This window comes from Cydia strobilella, chromosome 18, assembly GCF_947568885.1.
Source record: "Cydia strobilella chromosome 18, ilCydStro3.1, whole genome shotgun sequence".
Classification (NCBI taxonomy): domain Eukaryota; kingdom Metazoa; phylum Arthropoda; class Insecta; order Lepidoptera; family Tortricidae; genus Cydia; species Cydia strobilella.
Window position 1 is genome coordinate 5,922,688 of NC_086058.1, and position 21,888 is coordinate 5,944,575.

Sequence of the window (21,888 nt, forward strand, 5' to 3'; positions counted from 1 at the left end):
GGAGTATTACTGCAATGTTCCGCCGCCAGAGTGCAGCACTAGCACACACCGTAAAACTTAGAGTAACTTATATTTACTAAACCGTAAACAACATTTTTAACAAGTTTTCACGAATAATTTGTTACGTATAAATAATGTCGTTGATGTTATTTGTGCTAGTAGTGCCCTCTACGCAGAGTTTTGCGTAATATTCCCTATTTAACCTTTTAGCGTTATGAGGGCATTTTATGGGGAGCTAGGAAATAAAACACAAGGAAATATTAAATAATTTAATTATCTAAAAATACTAAGAATAATTTTCTGTAACATTACGTAACACAACCGATTCATTACCGCAAACCTACAACTCAAGCACGTCTCTCACAATCTGATATGAGATCATCTACACGACTATAGCACCATTTCAGTTACGATCATAGGCCATGTCTTTTTGGTCTAATTTACCTACTATCCATCCCATATTCACTATACAAGCAGAAGGGAAAAGAGAGAAATAGCGCCATGCTTTCTTTTTGTATCTGGTATTACCATCTGCTGTAATTCATTTGGCTATGTAGGGTGGAAAAGTAAAGGCCGTTTTAGATATGACTACGTTTAGTATGCTTAACACATTTACTGCCAGCATAAGCGCTTTTAGCTACATACGGTTTTCCCTCGTTAGCGCGTAGCTAGCGCTATTGATAATGATAATTGCGCCTAAACTTATCGGCGTATTAAATCAGTAAAATGGTAGGTAGGTGAGTATAGTTTGATGTCTCAGTGCGTGGCACGCGCTCAGGCACAATGGCCACGCGCTCAGTAACAATGGCCACACGTTCACCCAAAAGAAACAATGGCTTTTGTTTAACAGATTAGGGCCTTTGCCGTAAAAATCATTTGACAAGATTCAAACTATATCTTGGCACCACAAAATAATCTTCACCGTCTCTTATTTTGAAATTTACAGAAATAGTCAGTTGGGCATGTTTTGAAAAAGTTTACCATGCAATGTTACTAAAATATGTATTTCCGCATGTAGCCAAGTGAATTTCAGCTAGATATGGTTTATTTAATGTCGGTAATATCAATTTATTTTGACCGGGGCCTATATTCTGCAAGATACAATTTTTTTTTTAGTTCGAGACAAGTAAAATTTAAAAACATCCATTTAGCAAATAAACAGTTAAGAGTCCGGCAAGCTCGGTTCTCCATACAAACTTAGTTACGCTCTCATTTTAAAACGACGAGCTAGATTGCTCTGAAATTTCATACTTACAATAGGATAAGCTATATCTAGGTCTGTAATTCGTTTATGTACTCGTAGGTTCTGATACAATAGTTAAAAAATACAGCGAATTTAAGTTTTTCATACAAAACTTGTTTTTGCTCTATTTCGTTTGTTTTATATACTAGAGCTATATAAACTAATTACATACCTATATATATCTCATGTCATTTTATGTGCAAAGTTTCATTACAATTCAACACGTAGTTTTAAAATTAGAACGAAACTCCGTTTGTATGGGAAGGAAGGTAAAATTTGGCCGAACTTTCCGGGGACTCTTAATATAAAACTATTAATAAATTAGAAAAGCCAGTAGATTTACAATTTTAGATACTTTCTATATTAAATTTTACATAAACTGGGGCGGTGATACATGTTATAAATTGAAATTGGGGATTTAGTTTATTACTGACCGGTAGAACTTTTAGTCTAACAAGCTTAAATAATTATTTAGCCCTATGACTAGGCAGACTTTGATACCTATGGAACAACTTAAAAATAATATTTTACAAATTGTACATAAGTACAGGCAAAACTCTGAAATATTGTACTCATAACACTAAAAGTTGCATTCAGATAACATAAATATCTATACTCAAACGGTCCTTAAATATTACCTAGCGTATATTTTCTTTAGCTGTACCTACATGTATTAAAACACGTTAAATATAAACGTAAATCAAACAATACATCTACAATTCACAAAATTATTAACTAGTAAGTATGAAAAGGTCGTATAATTATGTATTTATTGTTCTTATATGTATTTCCATTTCGTTCAAAGAAAATAAGGTTCAAGTATACATTTTATATGAAAATTAATATCTAAGACGCGTAAAGTATTGCAAAATTAATAATAAAATTGCAGTTGCAGTGAATGACAATTTTACGAAGAAATACGTTAATTAGTAGTAACCTTATTGTCAAACTCAGCTCAATTTACTTGAGCAGTCGAAACTGCGACTAAAATATTTTGCACCACGTGACGCGTCTTAGTGCGTACTTATTAATTACTTTGTCTAAATAAATGATCTAACTCCTAAAATTAAACTATTTCTTATCGGATAAGTAACTAGTTTATTTGGCTCAAATGCTCCTTAGCCGTAGGTTATGTGTTGAATAAGACGGTCTCCACATTGAACGGGGATTCGCACGCCGCTCCGGTGTGCGAGCGGGACATTGCTATAAACATGCATAGCGCTGTCTTGCTCACACACCGGTTAGACGTGCGTATTCACATTATTGTGATAACCACGTTAACGTAATTTAGTCCTCATTATTTCAATGTCAAGGTTCTACGTAAGCTATTTTACTATTTCTTATTGGATTAGATGGCTAGTTATGAAGAAAACCGAATACAGCACAGTTTATCCTCTTCATATCCATAAAAAAGGTTGCTTTCAATTTTTTTAACTACTTAAATTGTAAGATTATAATTTGTAATTTAATAACAGCTGCCACATGAACAAAGTTAAGACTAAAAAAATATAAAAGGACGATCGATGGTCTGTAATCGCATTACATATTTCAAAAATTCTAAACTCTAATGTATTCATACTTAGTTATGTATTGGACATTATTTATGATAATATATGAATATTATAAATAACAAACATTAAAAAACTGTTCTAATCTAGGGCATCTAGGGTTCGGGTTCAAGCTTACGAGAATGAAATATTTTAACAACATGGCTATGTAACAATTCATATTATTAAGATACAAAATATTTACAAATTGATAAAAATCCTTGACAAAATTTCTGGATCGTAAAATACTAGTATACCTATTCAACATTACTACGGTAGCTATGAAATCTTAAAAGATAAATCCTATGTAGTTTAGGAAATCGTTTTTTATCTTTTAACCATTTTAAAACCGCGTGCCATTCTAAAGCACTTACGTCGAAGGTAATAATGTTATGGCTTTCACAGACGGGCGTACCGGACCGTGGTTGGTCGTATAGAAGGTGGTCCGCCGTATGTCCGTTAAGGACGCAGCAATAAGTGAGAGCGAGAAAGAGATACGCTGACCAGACCAAGGTCGCGGTCCGGTACGCCCGTCTGTTACATTTTATAGACGCGTCGTACACAATCAAGACCAAAGTTGGTACTGTCGTGTTTGTGTGCGTTGCGTCTACGAGTTGCGCGCACTTTAAAAATGGTTTATCCCTACTTCTTCTCACTGGTTTTACAATTTTATCTATTGCTGGGCAAAACAAGCGAGATGATACTTACAAGGCCTTTCTATTGGTACTTTATTTGTTCCTTACGCCAAACAACCATCATTCGATGCCACTTTTACCTTATATTAAAGATATTTGTCATCTATTGTGAGTACCGTATAACAACCCAACTAAGTATACTCGAGTAGGTACAGTTGTAGTGCATAATTATTTTCCATCGTATTTTCACGGAAACGTACGAACGTGTCTTGCTATTTCAGTCAGTCTTGGTGCAAAAAGTACTGAGGTTGACTGAAATGGCATGACAAATACAAACGTTTCCAGGAAAATACGATGGAAAACAATTTATGTACTACATCTGTACTTACTGTAACTGGTCCATAAGTTCAACATTTAATTAAGTGCCACTTACCAATGTTATATTCAGTATTTACTAAGTATTTTCCGCCATTTATGAAACGATGATATTATCTCAGAACTAAGTAGGTAATTCAAATAATAGTCACACTTAAACCAAGACTTTCGAGTTAGTTATGGACCTAAGTTGGAAGATTTGGGACTCTGGTTGGGTGGTTATACGGTAGGTATACTAAATCTCCCATATTCAATCGATAATAACTAGGGATAGGTATTAGATTTGTCCTTCACATTTATTCGGCAAATGTATCTGGCATTTTCATGGCACATGTGTCAGAGGACAGATCTCCGGCAGCCACATTTGTGCTTCATTAAATTCTTGCCAGACACATCTACCAGAGAAACCCGTACATATCCCTTATCTATTGACATCTTTAAACAAATAATTTAGATACATATTAAATACATCTATTTCCATAAACCTATATTATGGAAGCACTAAGAATTTTGTATTCAGCATCAGCAGTACAATACAAAATTAAAACAACGTATGTACTCTACGCGTATTAGCTAAACTTTGCTATCACTACAAACTATCAGTTCAACAATTCATTTAAACTCTTCATCATTTAACTCATTATAAATTATATCATTTCTGTGTTCATTTAATCAAATACGGACTTCTCATAAGCACAGCGTGGGCTACTTTAAATTTAATTTAATTTATATTTTTGTAGAATCACGGCCGCTTTTAACGACCCCAACTTAAAAAGTTACTATTTCTTATGGCAACTTTCGGTCTACAATGTATATGTATGTAATGTTGGACTCCACAGTCAGTTTCAGCTCGCATTGGCATCTAATTCAATTGTTGCTTGTCTGCTTGCGAAGTCTTACGTAAACAAACTAACAAACATTAAAATAAACAAGTTAAATTAAATCAATATAAATATCTTGCAAAAACAATAAAGCACGAGATCTGTGACGTAGGTAGGCACGTTTTATTTAGAACTGTGAGTCGAATGACTCCAATTACTCAGTAGTAGGTATTATTATGTACCTACTCATATGTACAGTTACATTTAATACGATCCCTTAACCTTATCGAGGTTAAGTTCGTTCCGACCAACAGTATCAAATATCGAGCCTGCTTGCGTCCATTAAGAGATATTGTATCGGCAAACATTAACAGACCAATTAGCTGCATGAGAGAAAAATGATTAGTGAAAATATTCCGCTTGAGCGGCGATGACCAGCTGGGCGTCCGGTGCGACGTCCATGTTAAGTACCCCACAGGCTTAGCAGCAAATCGCATGCGATTTACGATGCATTGCCGACTAAGTCGGTGCAACAAATTCAATCGATCGGTCAAATGACGCAATGTAACTGCAGGGACCGGCCCGCTATCCCTTATCGGGGTTTTATAAGGGTATATCGAAAATCGCAAGTGATTTGTTGCAAGGTACTCACGGAACGAAACTGAGCCCACTCGGGCTCAGTGAACGCTGGTTAAACAATTTATTTAGTTTTCTAATATTTCGTTACAGCGATATTGCACTTAAATCAACTTAAATATGACCTGAAATTAGAGGTTTACAAAATAGAGGCTTGTATGTGACAAACGTATGTACTAAACAGAATTAAAATTATAGTCCTAATTTGTACATATACGAATTATTAAGCATATCAAATAGTACTTGTAACAAACATTGATATCAAAAAGTAACAAAAGCTTTAGCCCATAAACTAAAGACCGAATTGACAACTTCTATCGAATCGATTCGAAACAATCAGTCTTCACCCATCGCTGGTATAACCACAAACAGTCCACATGATCCTTAATCCACAGACACTGTGTCTAATTTCCATCGCTCACATGCCTTGGTCGGTACACCGTCAATGTCTTTACAAAGGTTGTATCTTTCTAGGACCTCCTAGTCGTTTACGCCCTTTAACAATGTGCGCATTAAGTATAAATGACTAAGCCAAAATATATAATTACGCTCATCCGTGGCTCGGGTCGTCGGGTTGCACGATTTCGAAATAGCTGTCTATGGTGTAGTTGAAGAGTTGAAAGTCGTATCTGCGAAAGAAATGTGTAAGTTAGTCACGTTTTGCAAGTAATCACAAATGAAGAGAGTTCGTGTTAAGTATTCTACTTTGTGCTGTCGGCTAACCCTTATTAGCTCGCTCTATACTTATTATACAGGGCGTCTCTCCAACTACCTATAGGTAATATGGCGATAACTGGTATAGCATTTCGTATTATAAGATTGAGCCCGTGTATACCTACATACACATATCAGTATACAGTAATACAGGTAGGTACTATGTTAAGCGATTTTGAGTAATTTCAGGGATGTTCTGAAAATCTGAAGTCTGAATTCACTCCGTTCACTGACTTCAATCCGTTATCCCACAATAGGTACTTTTTCAAATACCGAACCAATAACTTCATTTTAAGGTAAGCTTTTTAGCAATCCCTACTTAACATTATAAATGCGAAAGTACCTAACTCTGTCTGTCTGTCTGTTATCTCCTCGCTCTTATACCACTGAACATTTTTAGATGAATCATCGTCATCATTCCACGCAGATCAAGTCGCGGACAGAAGCTAGTCATTCATATATACTTATTTTATCCTAAGTTTCGCGTTTCTTTTGCACGAAGGGTTAAACTTTGCGATGACTGACAAAAAAATATCTGCAGGTAAACATTACACTCCTTATTTTGGGTGAACCCCGAACACTTCGCAAAGTAATTGGATCACCGAATGAGGTCGTAAAGGGCTCGGCTCGGCCCATTATTGCAGTTTTACATTTTCCTGCATGCAAGATGTGATGAGCAACGATGAAAGCGATCTTTTACTCAGACTGTAGAGTAATACATACGTTTCCTTGGCACCTAAGGGCCGGTACAGACGGACTGCAACCTGACTGCAACTTGTATGGGAACTGCTCGCCGACGGTGCAGTTGGCGTGCAGTCGGCGTGCAGTTACCATACAAATGCAGTCGGATTGCAGTCCGTCTGTACCGGCCCTAAACCTTGCAGTATAGTCTGCACTGATTTACTCTGTACTTGATGTGTACCTACTTATAAAAAAATTCATGTGGATGTGAGTAGGTCCCACAAATATGTTGGCATTTTTTTTTTTTTTGAGATGAGATACTTTATAAAAGTTCCAAATCGTAATTACCTATTAACTGTAGGTACCAACGTATTATCCAATACTATATGTGTACTCGTATACAAAAGAGACCAACGAGAAATATGAATAAGACCTTATTGTTTACAAAAGTTGTCTGACCTATCCATTTTTGGAAGAGAACGGTAGGTATTAAGTAGGTACACTTCTGGCCAACAAACATCGACGAAGCAGTAAAAACTGACAAGTAAGAAACAGCCGACCCATTTCAAGCAAACAGCTAAAAACGGCTCCTATTCCTATTCCGGCAGTTTTGCTAATCCGTTTGAGAAATACGGTTCTGCGGGCGGTCCCACTGGGGATTTCAAAATACAAACTTTTTTGCAACGGGACTTGGTATTTCCCGTCCGTTTTTATAAGAGTGGATAAGTTTCGTCACAACCACCACAACTGCGTCCTATGTGACAAAATAATATGACCCACAATTTTTCTACTGGGATATTGCTTCAACAATAGTTGGTTCTTATACTCGTACGTGATTTAGATAATGTTCCACAATTACCGTTAGTCACCAATCACAATCACCTTAGGAATATTATAGCATTACTAACATCTCCCCTGGAACTAATCGCCTTCGTATAAAAGAAATACGTCACTTACTTTTTACAAATATACAAAATTTCGACTCGCTCTAATTTTTTGTTGTATTATAGGTAATTTATAATATCTAGCAACGAAAACTAATACCAAACATAGTTGTTATTTGAATGTTCATACCAAATTTCAAGTTAATTGAGCATCTTTCTTTCTGCTGAAAGAAAGATGTATAAATAACTGCCCCGGCATTTGCTACGGCTCATGGCCCTCATAGGTGCCTGGGGTCCGCTTGCCAACTATGTCGACAAGCGTGTCGTTTTAGAATGAGAGCGTAACTTCGGTTGTATGGGGCGGGTTTTTGGTGGAGGGTTCTTCAGACTTTAAATTACTTGTCACACAAAAGAAATACCTAGCGCTATCAGATTTGCGTGTGTATGTAAACAGTAAACTCACTTGTAAAGTATATAGGGGCCAACAGCTGCTCCCGCCGCAGTCGCGAGTAGAGGTGGTTGATACTCTGCTGGGTCTTGCCCTTGCCGCTGTTCCGCCACTCTGGCTACACCCCGTCAGTTTCGCGCTTGTGTATATACTTACTTGTAAAGGTTATACAGGCCGACCAGCTGCTGCCGTCGCAGCCGCGAGTAGAGGTGGTTGATGCTCTGCTGGGTCTTGCCCTTGCCGCTGTTCCGCCACTCTGGCTTCACCACGTCTTGCAGCCGCGCTAGCTGAATCAGGTACCTTTGGTCCTCCTGTCAAACACGAACATGATCACTTATATTCCATTGTAGTGTCTTTTCTGCCAGCCGCCAATTCAGGCATGATGCCACAAGCTATCAACAGATGGCATTAGGATCACTTGCCATACACGAATGCAACTTGTTTAAAGCGCCCATACTTGTCCCGGTACTGCACGGTACTGTCTAGGCACTACACCCGCTTGGAGGGCAATCTCTCTATTGCCGTCTCCAATTCTACATAATAACTATAAAAACTATGAAACTATGTATGACTGAAGGTGCAAACAGGATGAAGGTGCAGGAAGGGATACTTTCAACATAAATAAAACATGTTTGTGGGAGTCATTGTTTGTGTAACAAATTGTTCGTCAATAGGTACAGATTTGAACCTTCATGATTAAATATATTTTTCCATTGGCAAGGCAAGACGAGGTAAGAATATTGATGCGATTGGCGATAAAAGTTTGCTTGCGAACAGACATTTTTAATGGGGTACCTACTTATTATTTCTTGCTTTGTCTCACGTTTGCCGGTCGAAAAGTACCGTTTCATTACATAAAACATTACACTCTTTTCTTTGGGCAGTCGTGTAAAAATAAGTACAAAATCATTAGGAATGGGTAACGGCAGGTTGGATAAGGAACGTGAACATAAGTTTAATTGTGTAAATTTACCTGGTAACAGACTTTAAATAGGTTTTTTTTAAATTGGAACCGCTACTTTAATAATTTAAAATCGATTAACAATGTACAATTAAAACTACATGTTTTTATAAATATTCAAGAAATAGCAATAAAATACCTATGCAAATATAAACCACGATTTTTTGGCTTCTTCCTGGCGTACAAAGATTAAAGCACGAAAAAAAGTCATTTCCTGATGGTCCAGAACCGCCATGACAGCGGAAGTAATTAATTTGGTATGTCTTTGATCTTCGCATCAAATGGCCGTACCGACAGGTCATCATGGTAATAAAGCTAAAATGAGGGTCTTATTTTGATTTCGTGTCAGCCCTTCTACAGTGTCTTGACTAAATTGTCAATTTAATTTCGTTAGTATTAGGCCAAATATGACGGGAATGATTTCGATTTGCACATTAGTAATATTATTTTCTCTGTTTGTTACGTCACGATAACTAACAAAACGAAACACGGAAGTGCTAGTGGAAGTACTCCCAAGCCGCGACTGTCGAAGCATCGCGACATTAACATTTCCTGTTGTTTGCAACGGAATCGGGGAAATCTTTTTCCATTTACGTACGAAATTTTTGTGGTTGAGCTCGGTAGAGTCGTTCTTATATATAAAATGACGTCATAACCTCCCCTTTTCCCTAGGGAGCTATGAGACTGTTATAAAATTAATTATATTTATAATATAAATGATGTTAAAATAATGTTTGCTGTTTACTGCTACACTAACCTCAATAACTTTTGTGTTGTACCTTGTACCTAGGTATTCGACGACGAAGCTTTATATACTTAGATAAGTAAGTAGATATCAATTGGTACATAACGACATCCACTCCACAAACAAAGTCTACTCACATTGAAAGTCTAGAAAACGAACTATGTGTTAGTGTTGAAGTTAGCGCATATATCTGCTGCTGCATTGCTGTTGCAATTAGAACGTTCAATTCGTCACACACTATGTCAAGGAAAGTGACAATAACCTTCCTCCATTACCCGTTGCAGCAACGCTACACCAGAATGTCACCATAACATTTTAGCGTTGAAATAATAGGCTACTCACGTCCAAAGTCTCGAATTTAAGCACGACGTCGAAGTTGAACTTGCACGGCATGCAGAAGTCCGTATATGGCGCCCAGTGCGTGTCGAGCGTCCGCTTAGACCGGGCTTCGTCCACATAAGAGACAGTTTTTGAATGTGTTTGGCTTCGAGAACATTTATGAGGAATGGTATACTCACGTCCAAAGTCTCGAACTTAAGCACGACGTCGAAGTCGAACTTGCACGGCGTGCAGAAGTCCGTATATGGCGTCCAGTGCATGTCGAGCGTCCGCTTCGCCCGGGCTTCGTCCAGTACGTAGGAGACGAACTCTTCGAACATGGGGTGCGGCGAATGTGGCGCGTCTGGGGATTTCTGAAAAAAAAAAACAGATTATAATATAATAAAGAAATAAGTATGTACAGTCAGCAAAGATAAATATGCAACGATTTTGATAGCACACGTAGTCATAATTTCATAGAAGTTTGTCGTTTAAAATAACACGCACTATAACTGTATTAGCTTATGGCAATCCTGCATACACATTCGTTTATTTTTACGTTTAGCGATTAGTTTTACTGACTACCTACCAAAATTTTATTGGTAGTTATCAGCACTGGCGGGGTTCTGTTAGTCTTTCAAAATATATTCGTGAGTTGGGGTCAGTCACTCAAAAATACATAATATTTACAACTTGGTACACTAAGGTTACTTAATACGAGGAAGAATAATTAAACATACATTATAATTCGTAGCGTCACATTCTATAGAAATGATGTTGTCTACCCAAAAGAGGTGGCGCTGTACATAGCAGCTTAACCGTAGACCAACACTCAAAAAAACTATGAAAAGTATGAAAGCTTTATTCAGTACAAAATATTAATTATACTATGTATGAAGTAGATTTAGGCCACGCAAACTAAAGCAGTTTCACAAAGAGAGCATTGCCTATGGTATGTCATATAAAACAAGGCCCCTCATTTGTTATGAATTTATGAATTGCCTTCATGATTATTCACGTCGAGGGATTACACGCGTTTCACCCCTTTTCCGCCCCCTTTCAACCCCTTAACGTTAGTCACCGTTGCCTGACGAGGTAACAATAGCAATAGCAAATATTGTGGTTCTGTCATCAATTATTCGAAGGCTTGCAAGGGCCTTGATTGTCATATGTCGTGTCAAATGAACTAGGTCACGATTATGACCAAATAATAACAGTACCTACAGTTTTATTTAGGATGGTCAGAGGCCAGAGCATAAATGAAAAATGATAGTAAGTTAAAGTTATAGCTGTGGTTATAGTTGTTGTTTTTTTTTTTCATTAATTAATTACCCCTTATTACATACTCACTTTAGTGACAATAAAAATTAAATAGTCACTGCTACTCAGACACTGCTTATGGTAAACTAACTTTGATTTTAATAATGAAGTATGATCTATCCACTACTCTTAGTCCGAAGGAGGACTGACTGCTTTACAAAATTTAAGCAGGCATTAAATTGAATGTTTTGGACCCGGGTATGACCTTAAACTACGTCCAAAAGAGAGGTATGGGCACTGTGAATGACATCTCGCTTTGTGTGGTAGGGCACAGGACAGCGGATGTCATTCCAGATGTAGAGCAGAGCCCAACTGGGGAGGTACCTCCACCTTACAGAAAACCGCAGCCAAATAACACTAGACCCTACTAATAGTGTTGTGTTCCTGCCGGTGAGTAAGGTTGCCAGAGCTCGAGGGAGAGGAGTGTTAGGGTCGGCAACGCGCATGTAACTCCTCTGGAGTTGCAGGCGTACATAGGCTACGGAGACTGCTTAACATCAGGCGGGCCGTATGCTTGTTTGCCACCGACGTAGTATAAAAAAAATGTGTAATAAAATAAGATATACCGAAGTAATTACAAAACAGCTAAAATTCAGAAGCAATTCGAACTCCGTTTGCCATTTGTTTTAATTTCTCAAGCGCATGTCATGTCATTTTAAGTATTCGATCATTAGCGAACGACAGAACCGCGAAACAATCAGCAAAGTGAAGCTGTAACGAAATGGAAAGCTTTCAACGTAATTGAATTTCCATTTCAGCTTACTTACCTTTTTCCTATACTTTTGAATAATCCTGTATCCCATCTTGTCGTGAAACGACTTAGGCCACGCGTGGGCGATTTTGTCGTTGTACGCCGAAGCTAGCCTTTCTAAAGGATGTCTCACGATCAGGAATGATATGGAGTCGACTTGGGCTTTCTTGACCATTTCGGCTGATGGCCTGGCGTATTTCTTTCGGGCCAGTCCTAAAGGCACTTCTTTGGTTTTGTCTAAGAAAGCAGCCGTGTAGTTCGCCATTAGATTGAAGTTGTACATCCATGACGTGGAGGCCGCTTTGAATATGTTACACCTGAAACAAAAAATATATATTGATCTACTGTAAAATTTAGTACTTGCACTACACGACTAGTGTTTTTACAACCCCGTATAATATGCCTAGTAACTGCAGAAGTATAATAGTAATGTGATACATATCGGCTGATTAAATATTAAAAGATATTAAGTGCTAATGTTTTCCTTGAAACAAAACTTTTTTGCGATTTTGGGGCTGATTCTGTAGTAAAATTTGTTCAATATCACATGAAAAAGAAATCTTGCATAGGTAACTGCTTATTTTAACAGAATCTTATTGAAACGTGAGTAAGTACCTTCCCTTTTAGGGTAGTAGGTATATGTATCATTGTTGCTACGTTGCTATATGTATAACTATATATTTACATAGCAAAGCCGCCGTAAGTTTTTTGCCACATGGCATACAAAAGCAATGCAATTAGTCGTCGTTACTCGTTACCTACATGAAACTGGAACAACAGTTTAATTGCAACGACGAGAATTAGCACTTCAGTGACATTTCCGTTGTTTAAATTATACGTTACCCATTATTTGCCGTGTGATAAGTATAACGACCCAGTTTAGGCGCCTTTAATAGGTCATTTAAGGTGTTTGCTGGATTATGGTGACACGGCATTACAGCAATGCATTCTGCGTTGCAGAAGCACAAGTTGGGATTTGAAACAGGGATTGAATAAATGGTTGAGACCGAACCTTCGGCCGAATCATGATTTTTATTACTGAATGGTTCGGCAGTTTTTATGTCGAAACCTGCCGAAACTGAAACTTCGGCCGGGCAATACTTTTCACACAAAAACATACCTACTTACTGTCTTCTCATCTCAGAGCTTGTATCTTGATCGCAAGAATTGGTGCATGAAAATGCTATGATAAACGTAAATAATGTATGGAAAAGATAGCGTTTCGTTGTCTGCAAACGATCGTCATCTTCGCTAGGCCCCCAGTTCTGGTGCACGCACTAGAAGCTAGCCCCGCTTTTCCTTAGGATACATCCGGAAAAGTGCAGGAGAGAAGTACGTACGAAAGAAAAGGAAGTAGCGACAAGGAAATGAGTTCTTACCAAATAACATGGTACTGGCGGTTGATGAGGTACTCCCAAGCGTAGGCTTTGTTCCGCGAGCTGTCCAGACCGAGCCGCGAGCACTCGCTCCTCAGGAACCGCCGCCGCGCCTCCATCCGCGCATTCACCTCCATAAATTTGTCTCGGGTTAAGAGGCCGTCGTCGTTTGTCCCATTTTCGTACATGTACTGTAACAATGAGTTAAATTAGTGTCTAAAGTTGCTGCTAGCGCGTTTTTATCGCCTTTGACACTATGAAAAGTTTACGGCACTTTCCGACATCGCGCGTAATATGTAGGAGAAACTGTTTTACCTCAGACAGTTTTTTTATTTTATGATTTTTAGAAAAAGAACTAAGGGCTACAGAATTGTTGCTTATCCGAATATTATAAGTTACATTAATAAACTATCTAATACGATATTATATTAAAGGATTGGGTTATTTATTTTGATAGGATAGGTTGACGAAAAAAAAAGGGAAAAGTGTCCAAGGAACAACACCCCTGATGCGCATGTACCTTGGACTATAACGTGACATTCACGTCGACAAACTATGAAACGGCGGCCAACTTAGGCTCGGTGGAAAGTGGACACAAACTATGTAGTATGTGTAGTGCATAGCAGAAACCCAACATACAAACGTTTGAACAGAAACACACTTTAAAACAGTGATGTACACAGTGTGATATACACAGGCGAGTGGTAAACATATTTATTCATTTAAACTATTGCACAAATTTACACAAAAAGATTACAAATGGCATACTTAACGCTTTGAGGCATTCTCTACCAGTCAACCATTGGGCTAAACAGAGACAGTTAGTTTGGTGCAGGACATATTACTGTTTGATGGTGCTTAAATCTGCGAGAAATGCCTTCTACTCAATTCACTTAAATGTATGTAAGTACTAGCTGTTGCCCGCGACTTCGTACGCGTGGATTTGTATGTTGGTGGTTATATATTTTAAATGAGCATAGAACATTATGCAGCAAAAGATATCAGTAGGGACGGTAAAGCATTTGTTAATCATTATACAGCGCATGAAATTTGTCTTTCACAAACAATTAATTTGGATGAATTTTGAAAAATCCCTTCTTAGTGGATACTAACGTTATGAAAACTACCTATTGTGAAAAATTCAGCTCTCTAGGTCCAACGGTTTGGGCTGGGCGTTGATTTAAGTGAGTCAGTCAGTCAGTCAGGACTTTTACGTTTATATATATAGATTACATTTACATGGAAGAAATTTCTCTTCTGTAGTCTAGTTAAGTACCTATTTAATAAATAAATAAATAAACTTGCCTTTGAGCGCTTAATATATTTTGGGTTAGACAACCGCATGGAGCATGAATTTATATGAGTGAATAGGTACACGTAGGGTATACGTACCGTATTTACTGCAAATTGATTTTGATTGACAGGCCAATCTGAACATACACTGACATCAGGATGATATCTGAATGATGTCATTTTGTCACCGTGCGTCTCGCCTGCGCCAATCAATACATGTACGGACAAGTACGAGCGACATGCACGATAACTGAATGACATCATTTTGATGTCAGTGTACGTTCGAATTGGCCTGTTAGTTTTTACTTTCTTTATATATTTTAGTAAGATCATAAAGTTGATACGTGACGTTGCATACGCAGCATACCTACATAAGCAAAGAGTGAAATTTCATAGTAGTGACCTTGTATAATGGTGTTAATTAACATAGTTATACTAATTAATCACTACCGCCACAGTCAACAAATTCATCAGTATCATAACATTCATAACTTCATGAATTGTAATAGTTTAACCTTACTTAAGTGCTGAAAACGTGGTAAAAATAGCAAGTCTATCCCTTTATTACATGGCTTTCATTTGTGCAAAATTGGAACTCAAAATATTACAACAATAGACATCAGTGCAGTGTTGTAAATTCAGATCATTATCGATACGCTTTTAGATGTCTCGCATCAACCATACACAAAAATTCGTTACCTACACTATAAAAAATACTTTTTGAATTTATTTGTAAGTAAGTAAATATTCTTTATTGCACCAAAATTATACATTTTACATAAATGTAAAACTACAAAGAAATATTTAAAGAAAAATAGAACCAGGTAACAACAGGCGGTCTTATCGCTAAAAAGCGATCTCTTCCAGACAACCTTTTAACCTTTTTAAGTAGCAGGTAATTTTAGGCAAAGTCACTATACTGCCTGTTATTATTTTACTGTAAGCTATTAAAAGTTGTAATTGTTTAAAGTGCTGTTTACTAATGTGTATTATGGCTTTCCATTTGAATTAGAGAATTATTTAATTTATGCGTATGACAACAAGGGACGTTATATATGTACGGGATATAATAATATAATGTATTTTTGACTCCTATGGCCGTTCTGGTCCTAGGCCATATTTTATTATTTAGGAGATACAAGTAACTTTTTATGAATTTGGAATTTACTAATGGCTTAGCGTTAACTATTGTGTTTCAAATACGACGGTTTTGTCGTGTTTATAAACTATGTATTTTTTTTGCTAAATCCAACGTTAAATTATTAACCAAATGTTTCCGGAAGCAAAACGCAAACAGACTCAACAAACTTTATGAGCTGGATAACTTATGATTTACGATTGATTGCCTGCCACAGTGGCATACATTTGTGGATAAAATAGTTGTCGGCAATTATAACTATAGAGAAGCCATATATACCAAACAATGTAATTGTCACAATCGCAACCTGTACCACGCGACACGACCAAGCGCCGTAAATTTCATGGCGCTTACGCGTTTAGGTCGCGAGATTCACGCTCCGCTGCTATGGTTTGTTGTCAAAACAACATCGATCGCCTCATGGCGCAAAATACTGGTTCTCTGTGTCGGTTCTATCTATACTTAGTAACGATAGTTCAATGGCTGACAACACGACTCGCGACCTTCCGCTGTCAAACTTCGCCTTCTCTACGCGTTTATTCTGTAGTACCACGTAACAGTCGTACATACGAGTTTTCATTTCACTTTCCAGTCTCTAGACTAAACTAAACTTAGGTTTAGTACCTAACTTTATCCACTTTCCCGTAAGAACCTGAGCGGAGTGCGATCCCATTCCGGCTGGCGGCTGCACTCGTCTTGAGATTGCCAGGATTATATAATTCCAGATACGCCACTTTCATACAAAAAGTAAAATAGTTGTAAAAAGTCGACTGGTGTTTATACTCGGAGCCCGATTCTAATTTAAGAACTTGTTATGGTTTTGATCTTATTTTGACACGACTTTGAAGATCGCTCACGCTGATTGGTGCATGCGAAATGAAGTGAAAGTCGTGCGTGAGATGCGCGCCAATCACCAAGACGATTAACATGGTCGTATCAAAACCAATTCAAAAGCATAAACAATTATTAAATTAGAATAAACCTCCAGGATTCCACTACGCGCCGGCGAGAAGACAAGGGTGGCACTATAGTATTTTGTGCAACAGGTACATAATTCGGGTTCCTTAAATTCAAGGGCCGAAGTTACAAAACGAAACTAACCTGAGTTTAGTAAAGACACGCAGGCCCGAGAATTTTAAGACCTAATTATGTACCGTTGCACACAATATTTTTTCTAAGGCAGCTAACACCCAAAATTATACATAAAATAAAATATTCGTTTGTAGATATTTGCCTACAATTCGGAATAAAAAAAACAACAGTTGTATAATATTCCTACGGACACTGCTTTTAGGATCCTACAGACAGGGGCGCCGCGCTTCTTATTCTTTCTATCTCACTAGCATCAGTCATTTAATCTACAAATAGGAGTTCTCCAGTACAAAAACTAGTTTTAGTGTGTTCCTGTCCTTCGTTGCTGGAACTTGGAATACAAAACAATTAGAGTGAGCAGAGTTTTATAATTTTTACATACAAAACATCTATTCGCTCTAGTTTTTTTTTTAACAGTTTAAGCAACGAAAACTAGTACCCGACAATCTTGTTACGTAAATATTCATGTCAAAATATATTTCTTATGTTACGTATATATTCATGCCAAATTTCATGTAATTGAAGCACGTCATTTTGAAATGAGAGCGTAACTTTTTATGGGAGTAAGATTGTAACATAGTATGGGAGTGGCTTTGTGGCGGCGGGTTCATGTAACTCTACTTATGTCTGAGCTGAAATCACTTTACTCACGTTGAAATAATTTAGGTAAAAGATGCTATGAGAGTGACGTATCTTTTACACACAGTACGTGGTCTGTGATAGAGGCAATTTCAATAAAAATAAAGTCCCTGCTTTTCCTACGTATTTCAATCTCCTGTTTCGATCAGCAACTCGATCGAGTCTTCGGACAACGACTTTAATCAAATCCATACGACAGCGTATGCCCCGTTTATGAACATTTTACTGTTGTTACGAGAGTTTTGCTGCCAGTTTGACAAGATAAGTTTCGGTTTATGTGGGTAAGTTTGCGTTGATTAATATTTTACGACGATTCGTTTCGTTTACGATCTTACAAGTAGGTCAAATTCAAATATTACGATACATTCTTAAAGAAGAACTTTACACATAACATAAGATTAATCAAATCTGTAAAGTACTTAATTAGTATGCCAAATTGGACAACGTTCGCTGATCAAGATTATAAAACAACGTTGGCTAAGAGTTTAAACTTGCTAAATCTATTTTTAAAAATAGATAATGTTGTACCTACTTTGATAGATATTAAAGTTAAAAATTAATTAATTAAGAGAGGCTGAACGGAGGTCCTCCCGTAATATTCACTGCTAGCCAGAGGAAGGGGAGGACTGCGGCGTCCGTCAGCCTCTTTGCCGTTAGGGGAGCGCCATGGGATCGCTTGCGACATATATTCTATCTAAAATGGTAACGTTATTTGTGTAGGTTTGTATGTATATCTATTAGGTAAATGTTTGAGAGGAGCGAGTCCCACATACTACCCCCCAATGGGCTTCCCCAGCCCGGGGGTGAGATGCGAAAATGCCTGCGAAAAAAAAAAGATACCTAATACAAATCTACACAAATAAAGTTAACATTTTAAATTTGCTATGATCCTAACTAACCATAACCATAATCCTAGGCCATATTTGTGTTTTGTACAATAACGAGTTTATACATACATACATACTAACAAAAAATATGATTGTGTGTAGTATAAATAGTTAATGAAGACCTTATCAGACAGTTTTGTTTAACTCGTGTAATGTTCAAACAATTTTGTGTTTGCAGCAATATTACTGATCAAAATAATGATAGATAGGTAAAGGTAATCACCATTAAAGATAGTTATCTAATGATCTTAATAGCCCATCTTTGGGGTTCTGTGTTCGCAGGTTGAAAAACTAAACCCTTCTTATCCTCCTTTGTTACCGTCCGAAACGGTTTTTTTTTAACTTGACCACTTAATGTTCATATGTTAACCTTTGAATAGAACTTTTAAGTAATAAGGAAAAAACAAATACATCGTCCTAGTTGTTCGTCATTTTTTGCTACTCCGCAAGAAAAATATACATAAAAAAACCTGTGACAACGGAACCCTTAAATCTTAAGTCGAATTCACACTTTAAGCTGATACGATTACGATCCTACGATAGGACTAATTGTTATCATTAACATACAATGCCGCGATGACATGCGAACAAATGTTAGCTTAATAGTCAGAATGATAGCATTTTAATTACTTACCTAGGTATCTATGTTCTGTGCCGTCAAGTCTAGAAACGTCAACATAGGTACACTAAAAAACCCTTAAAATGGGATACTTTGTGTGGAAACTTTAATATAAAGTGACCGCCGTCCATTGCTACTTATTAAGTATTGGTTTGATTATTTCTAGACGAGGCGGTTCAATTCTAGCCCGACCCAGGGCAGGCATTAGTTTTCAAGGTTTCAAATGTCATTTACAGGGCATATGTAAATGTACTTTTCATTTCTCATGCTCTGAAAGAGGGTCATTGTTGTTCTAAAAGGTGTGCAGAAAATGATACGCGTCTGCACTAGAGCATTTTACGTTCGAAGTACGATTTTTTTGATTTTTTTACGATAAGCAATTCAAATTTGAGTTTAAATGGATTTGTTATACAATTTCCATTCTGATATTTGACTCTCCATTCCATAAATAATGATACTTTTGCCTAAATTGCTAACCGAAAGTACCCTTAAGAAATACTATAAAAATGTATACTTGGTCATGTTTTAAAAAAAACACATGCATTTTACTTTCCTCGTATTCGAAATGAAAAGTAGAGTGTTTAACTCGGGTGAAAGGCATCATTTCAGCCTCGGACTGTTGGCGCTCTCACTGTGTTCGAGCACCAAAATACCTCGGCAGAAATGAGTGCCTTTCATCCCTTGGTTAACAATCTACTATTACATTAGTGTAAATGCCTAAACAATGTAGTGCATAAAAAGTAAATGGCAAAGCAAATTCACTAGAAACTGGAAATGAAAATTTCCCTTTGTTAGCAAAGTTGCCCATGTTGCCATACTATAATGTAAGAAGTGTACAATTAAAATTTTAAACTTTAAAATTTCGCATTGTCGGAAACTTTCCGTCAGCACAGAGGTAGATTAGCTTCTTGAGCGGTAGATGCGATAAAAACGAAATGCTATCTCGTCGAACACCGAGTTATTATTACTATAGAGACGAGATACCAAACAATGAAATTGTCGCAATCACAATCTGCGCCACGCGACCAAAACGTCGTAATCGCTGTAAAATTCATGGCGCTTACGCGTTTAGGTCGCGAGATTCACTCTCCGCTACTATGGGTTGATGCCAAAAAGGCAGCAACTCATGCATGGCGCAAAATACTTGTTCTCTGTGTCGGTCCTATGCGTTAGTAATAATAGTTCAATGTCGTCGAACTAAAAAGATAAAGCGCTAATTGATGCTCCTCAAAACGGTTTCATTAAAGATTAAAGACAAGCTGTTTTTAATTGAATCCGTTAATCGCACAGTAAATGCGGTTGAGTTTTACGGCTATAATTAGGGTTTACGGTCGGTCTGTAGCCAGGATTTCTCGTTTATGGCTCTATAAAAACAAATAGGGGCTGAGTCAGACTAAGAAAAGTCTGCAACGATTTTGATAACACACGCAGTGCAAGTGGTTTTTTAAACGTCAAACTTCTATGAAATTATAAAATAACACTTGCACTGCGTATGCTATCAAAACCGTTGCAGACTTTACTTGGTCTAACTCTACAGACGTGTTCAAGTTTTAAGGTAAATCCAACTAGGGAACAAATCTAATTATTTGATTTGTTGTTGTTATTATTATTTTATTTCAGTTTATAATTTTAAAAGTGTTTATCGCTTAGCGAATTAATTCTAAAGCGCTGCGCAGACGATCGTGCTTTACTACCAAGATTGTCCGTGTACAGTCAGCATGAAATATAATCTTATTTATATGGTAACAAATAACGATATATTTGGCCACTTTCGCCGTCACTATATATATATATGACCATGTAGGTATTTGATGCTACCAGCACTAGTTTGGCAAAGGTTGCTTGGCCGTGGAGCACAGGCAGAGAGTTATACTATATTATTTAAAGCTATATCTACGTATTCTAGTACATGGGTATTATAATATTGCACACAGCTGTTGAGATTTTACCAACATATTACCTGTGCATGCGAAAAACGCGCTCAAAAATATTATGTCTGTTTCAACGACAAAAGAGTCGACGCCTAGATATATTTGAGTGCATGGATACAATCATGCATATCAATTAACTTCTGACACTTCAATGAACTGATTTAAGTATCTATTAGACATTAGGCGTCTGTTGATATTCGCGTCGTGATTGGCTGTGGTCGTGAAACCTGCGCACGAATATGCTGCAGATTAGCTTAATGCAGGGATCGGAAAACTTTAAAGTTTCTTAAGTTGCAAAATTTCCACTAGGAAAATTTCCGGAAATTTATCATATATAGGAAATAGGAATTGTATAGGAATCGAAATTTTCCATTTCAAAAATGAAAGTTTTCTGTGTTTCCTGTTTAATTTTCCGGAAACCGAGAACTTTCCAACTTTTTGGAAACGAGTAGTGGAATGTTTATTGTATTACAATGTTAAATAAGTATAAAATGTGATAATGTTAGTAAAAATAGTAAATGTTATTTGTTTCGAATGCACCCGGTCGCGATGGTCCCGAAAAGTACATTGATTTGGACAGACGGCCGCATCGCCAAACTAAACTGGGTCGCGGGCGGCTGTCACGTGTTAACGTGTTCGGTGCATGTGCACTGGATAAGTGGATACCCTTTTAAGGATTGTATATACCTACTTGAGAATTTGGGACGGGTACCGCCGTGGCTGGACGGCAACTTTCTTTTGTATATTATGATATCTATTTCAGCTTATATTTTATGTTCGACTGCTTTAAAAACTCAAATCAAATTACATATATTTAATAAAATAGCTTGATTT

At 37.2% G+C, this 21,888-nt stretch overlaps 1 protein-coding gene across 2 annotated transcripts in view; it reads right to left on the bottom strand.

Annotated features, from left to right (window-relative positions):
- Window positions 1-255: 255 nt before the first annotated feature.
- LOC134749423 (carbohydrate sulfotransferase 13) overlaps window positions 256-21,888 on the bottom strand; it is a 69,687-nt gene continuing 48,054 nt past the window's right edge. For both annotated transcript variants that reach the window (XM_063684348.1, XM_063684347.1), the window contains 5 exons: window positions 13,459-13,646; window positions 12,096-12,396; window positions 10,209-10,382; window positions 8,141-8,295; window positions 256-5,886 (listed from right to left, as the gene is read on the bottom strand). In XM_063684348.1, coding sequence (XP_063540418.1) covers window positions 5,808-5,886; window positions 8,141-8,295; window positions 10,209-10,382; window positions 12,096-12,396; window positions 13,459-13,646 — 897 coding nt within the window. In that variant the 3' untranslated portion in view covers window positions 256-5,807. The remainder of the gene's footprint in view (window positions 5,887-8,140; window positions 8,296-10,208; window positions 10,383-12,095; window positions 12,397-13,458; window positions 13,647-21,888) is intronic.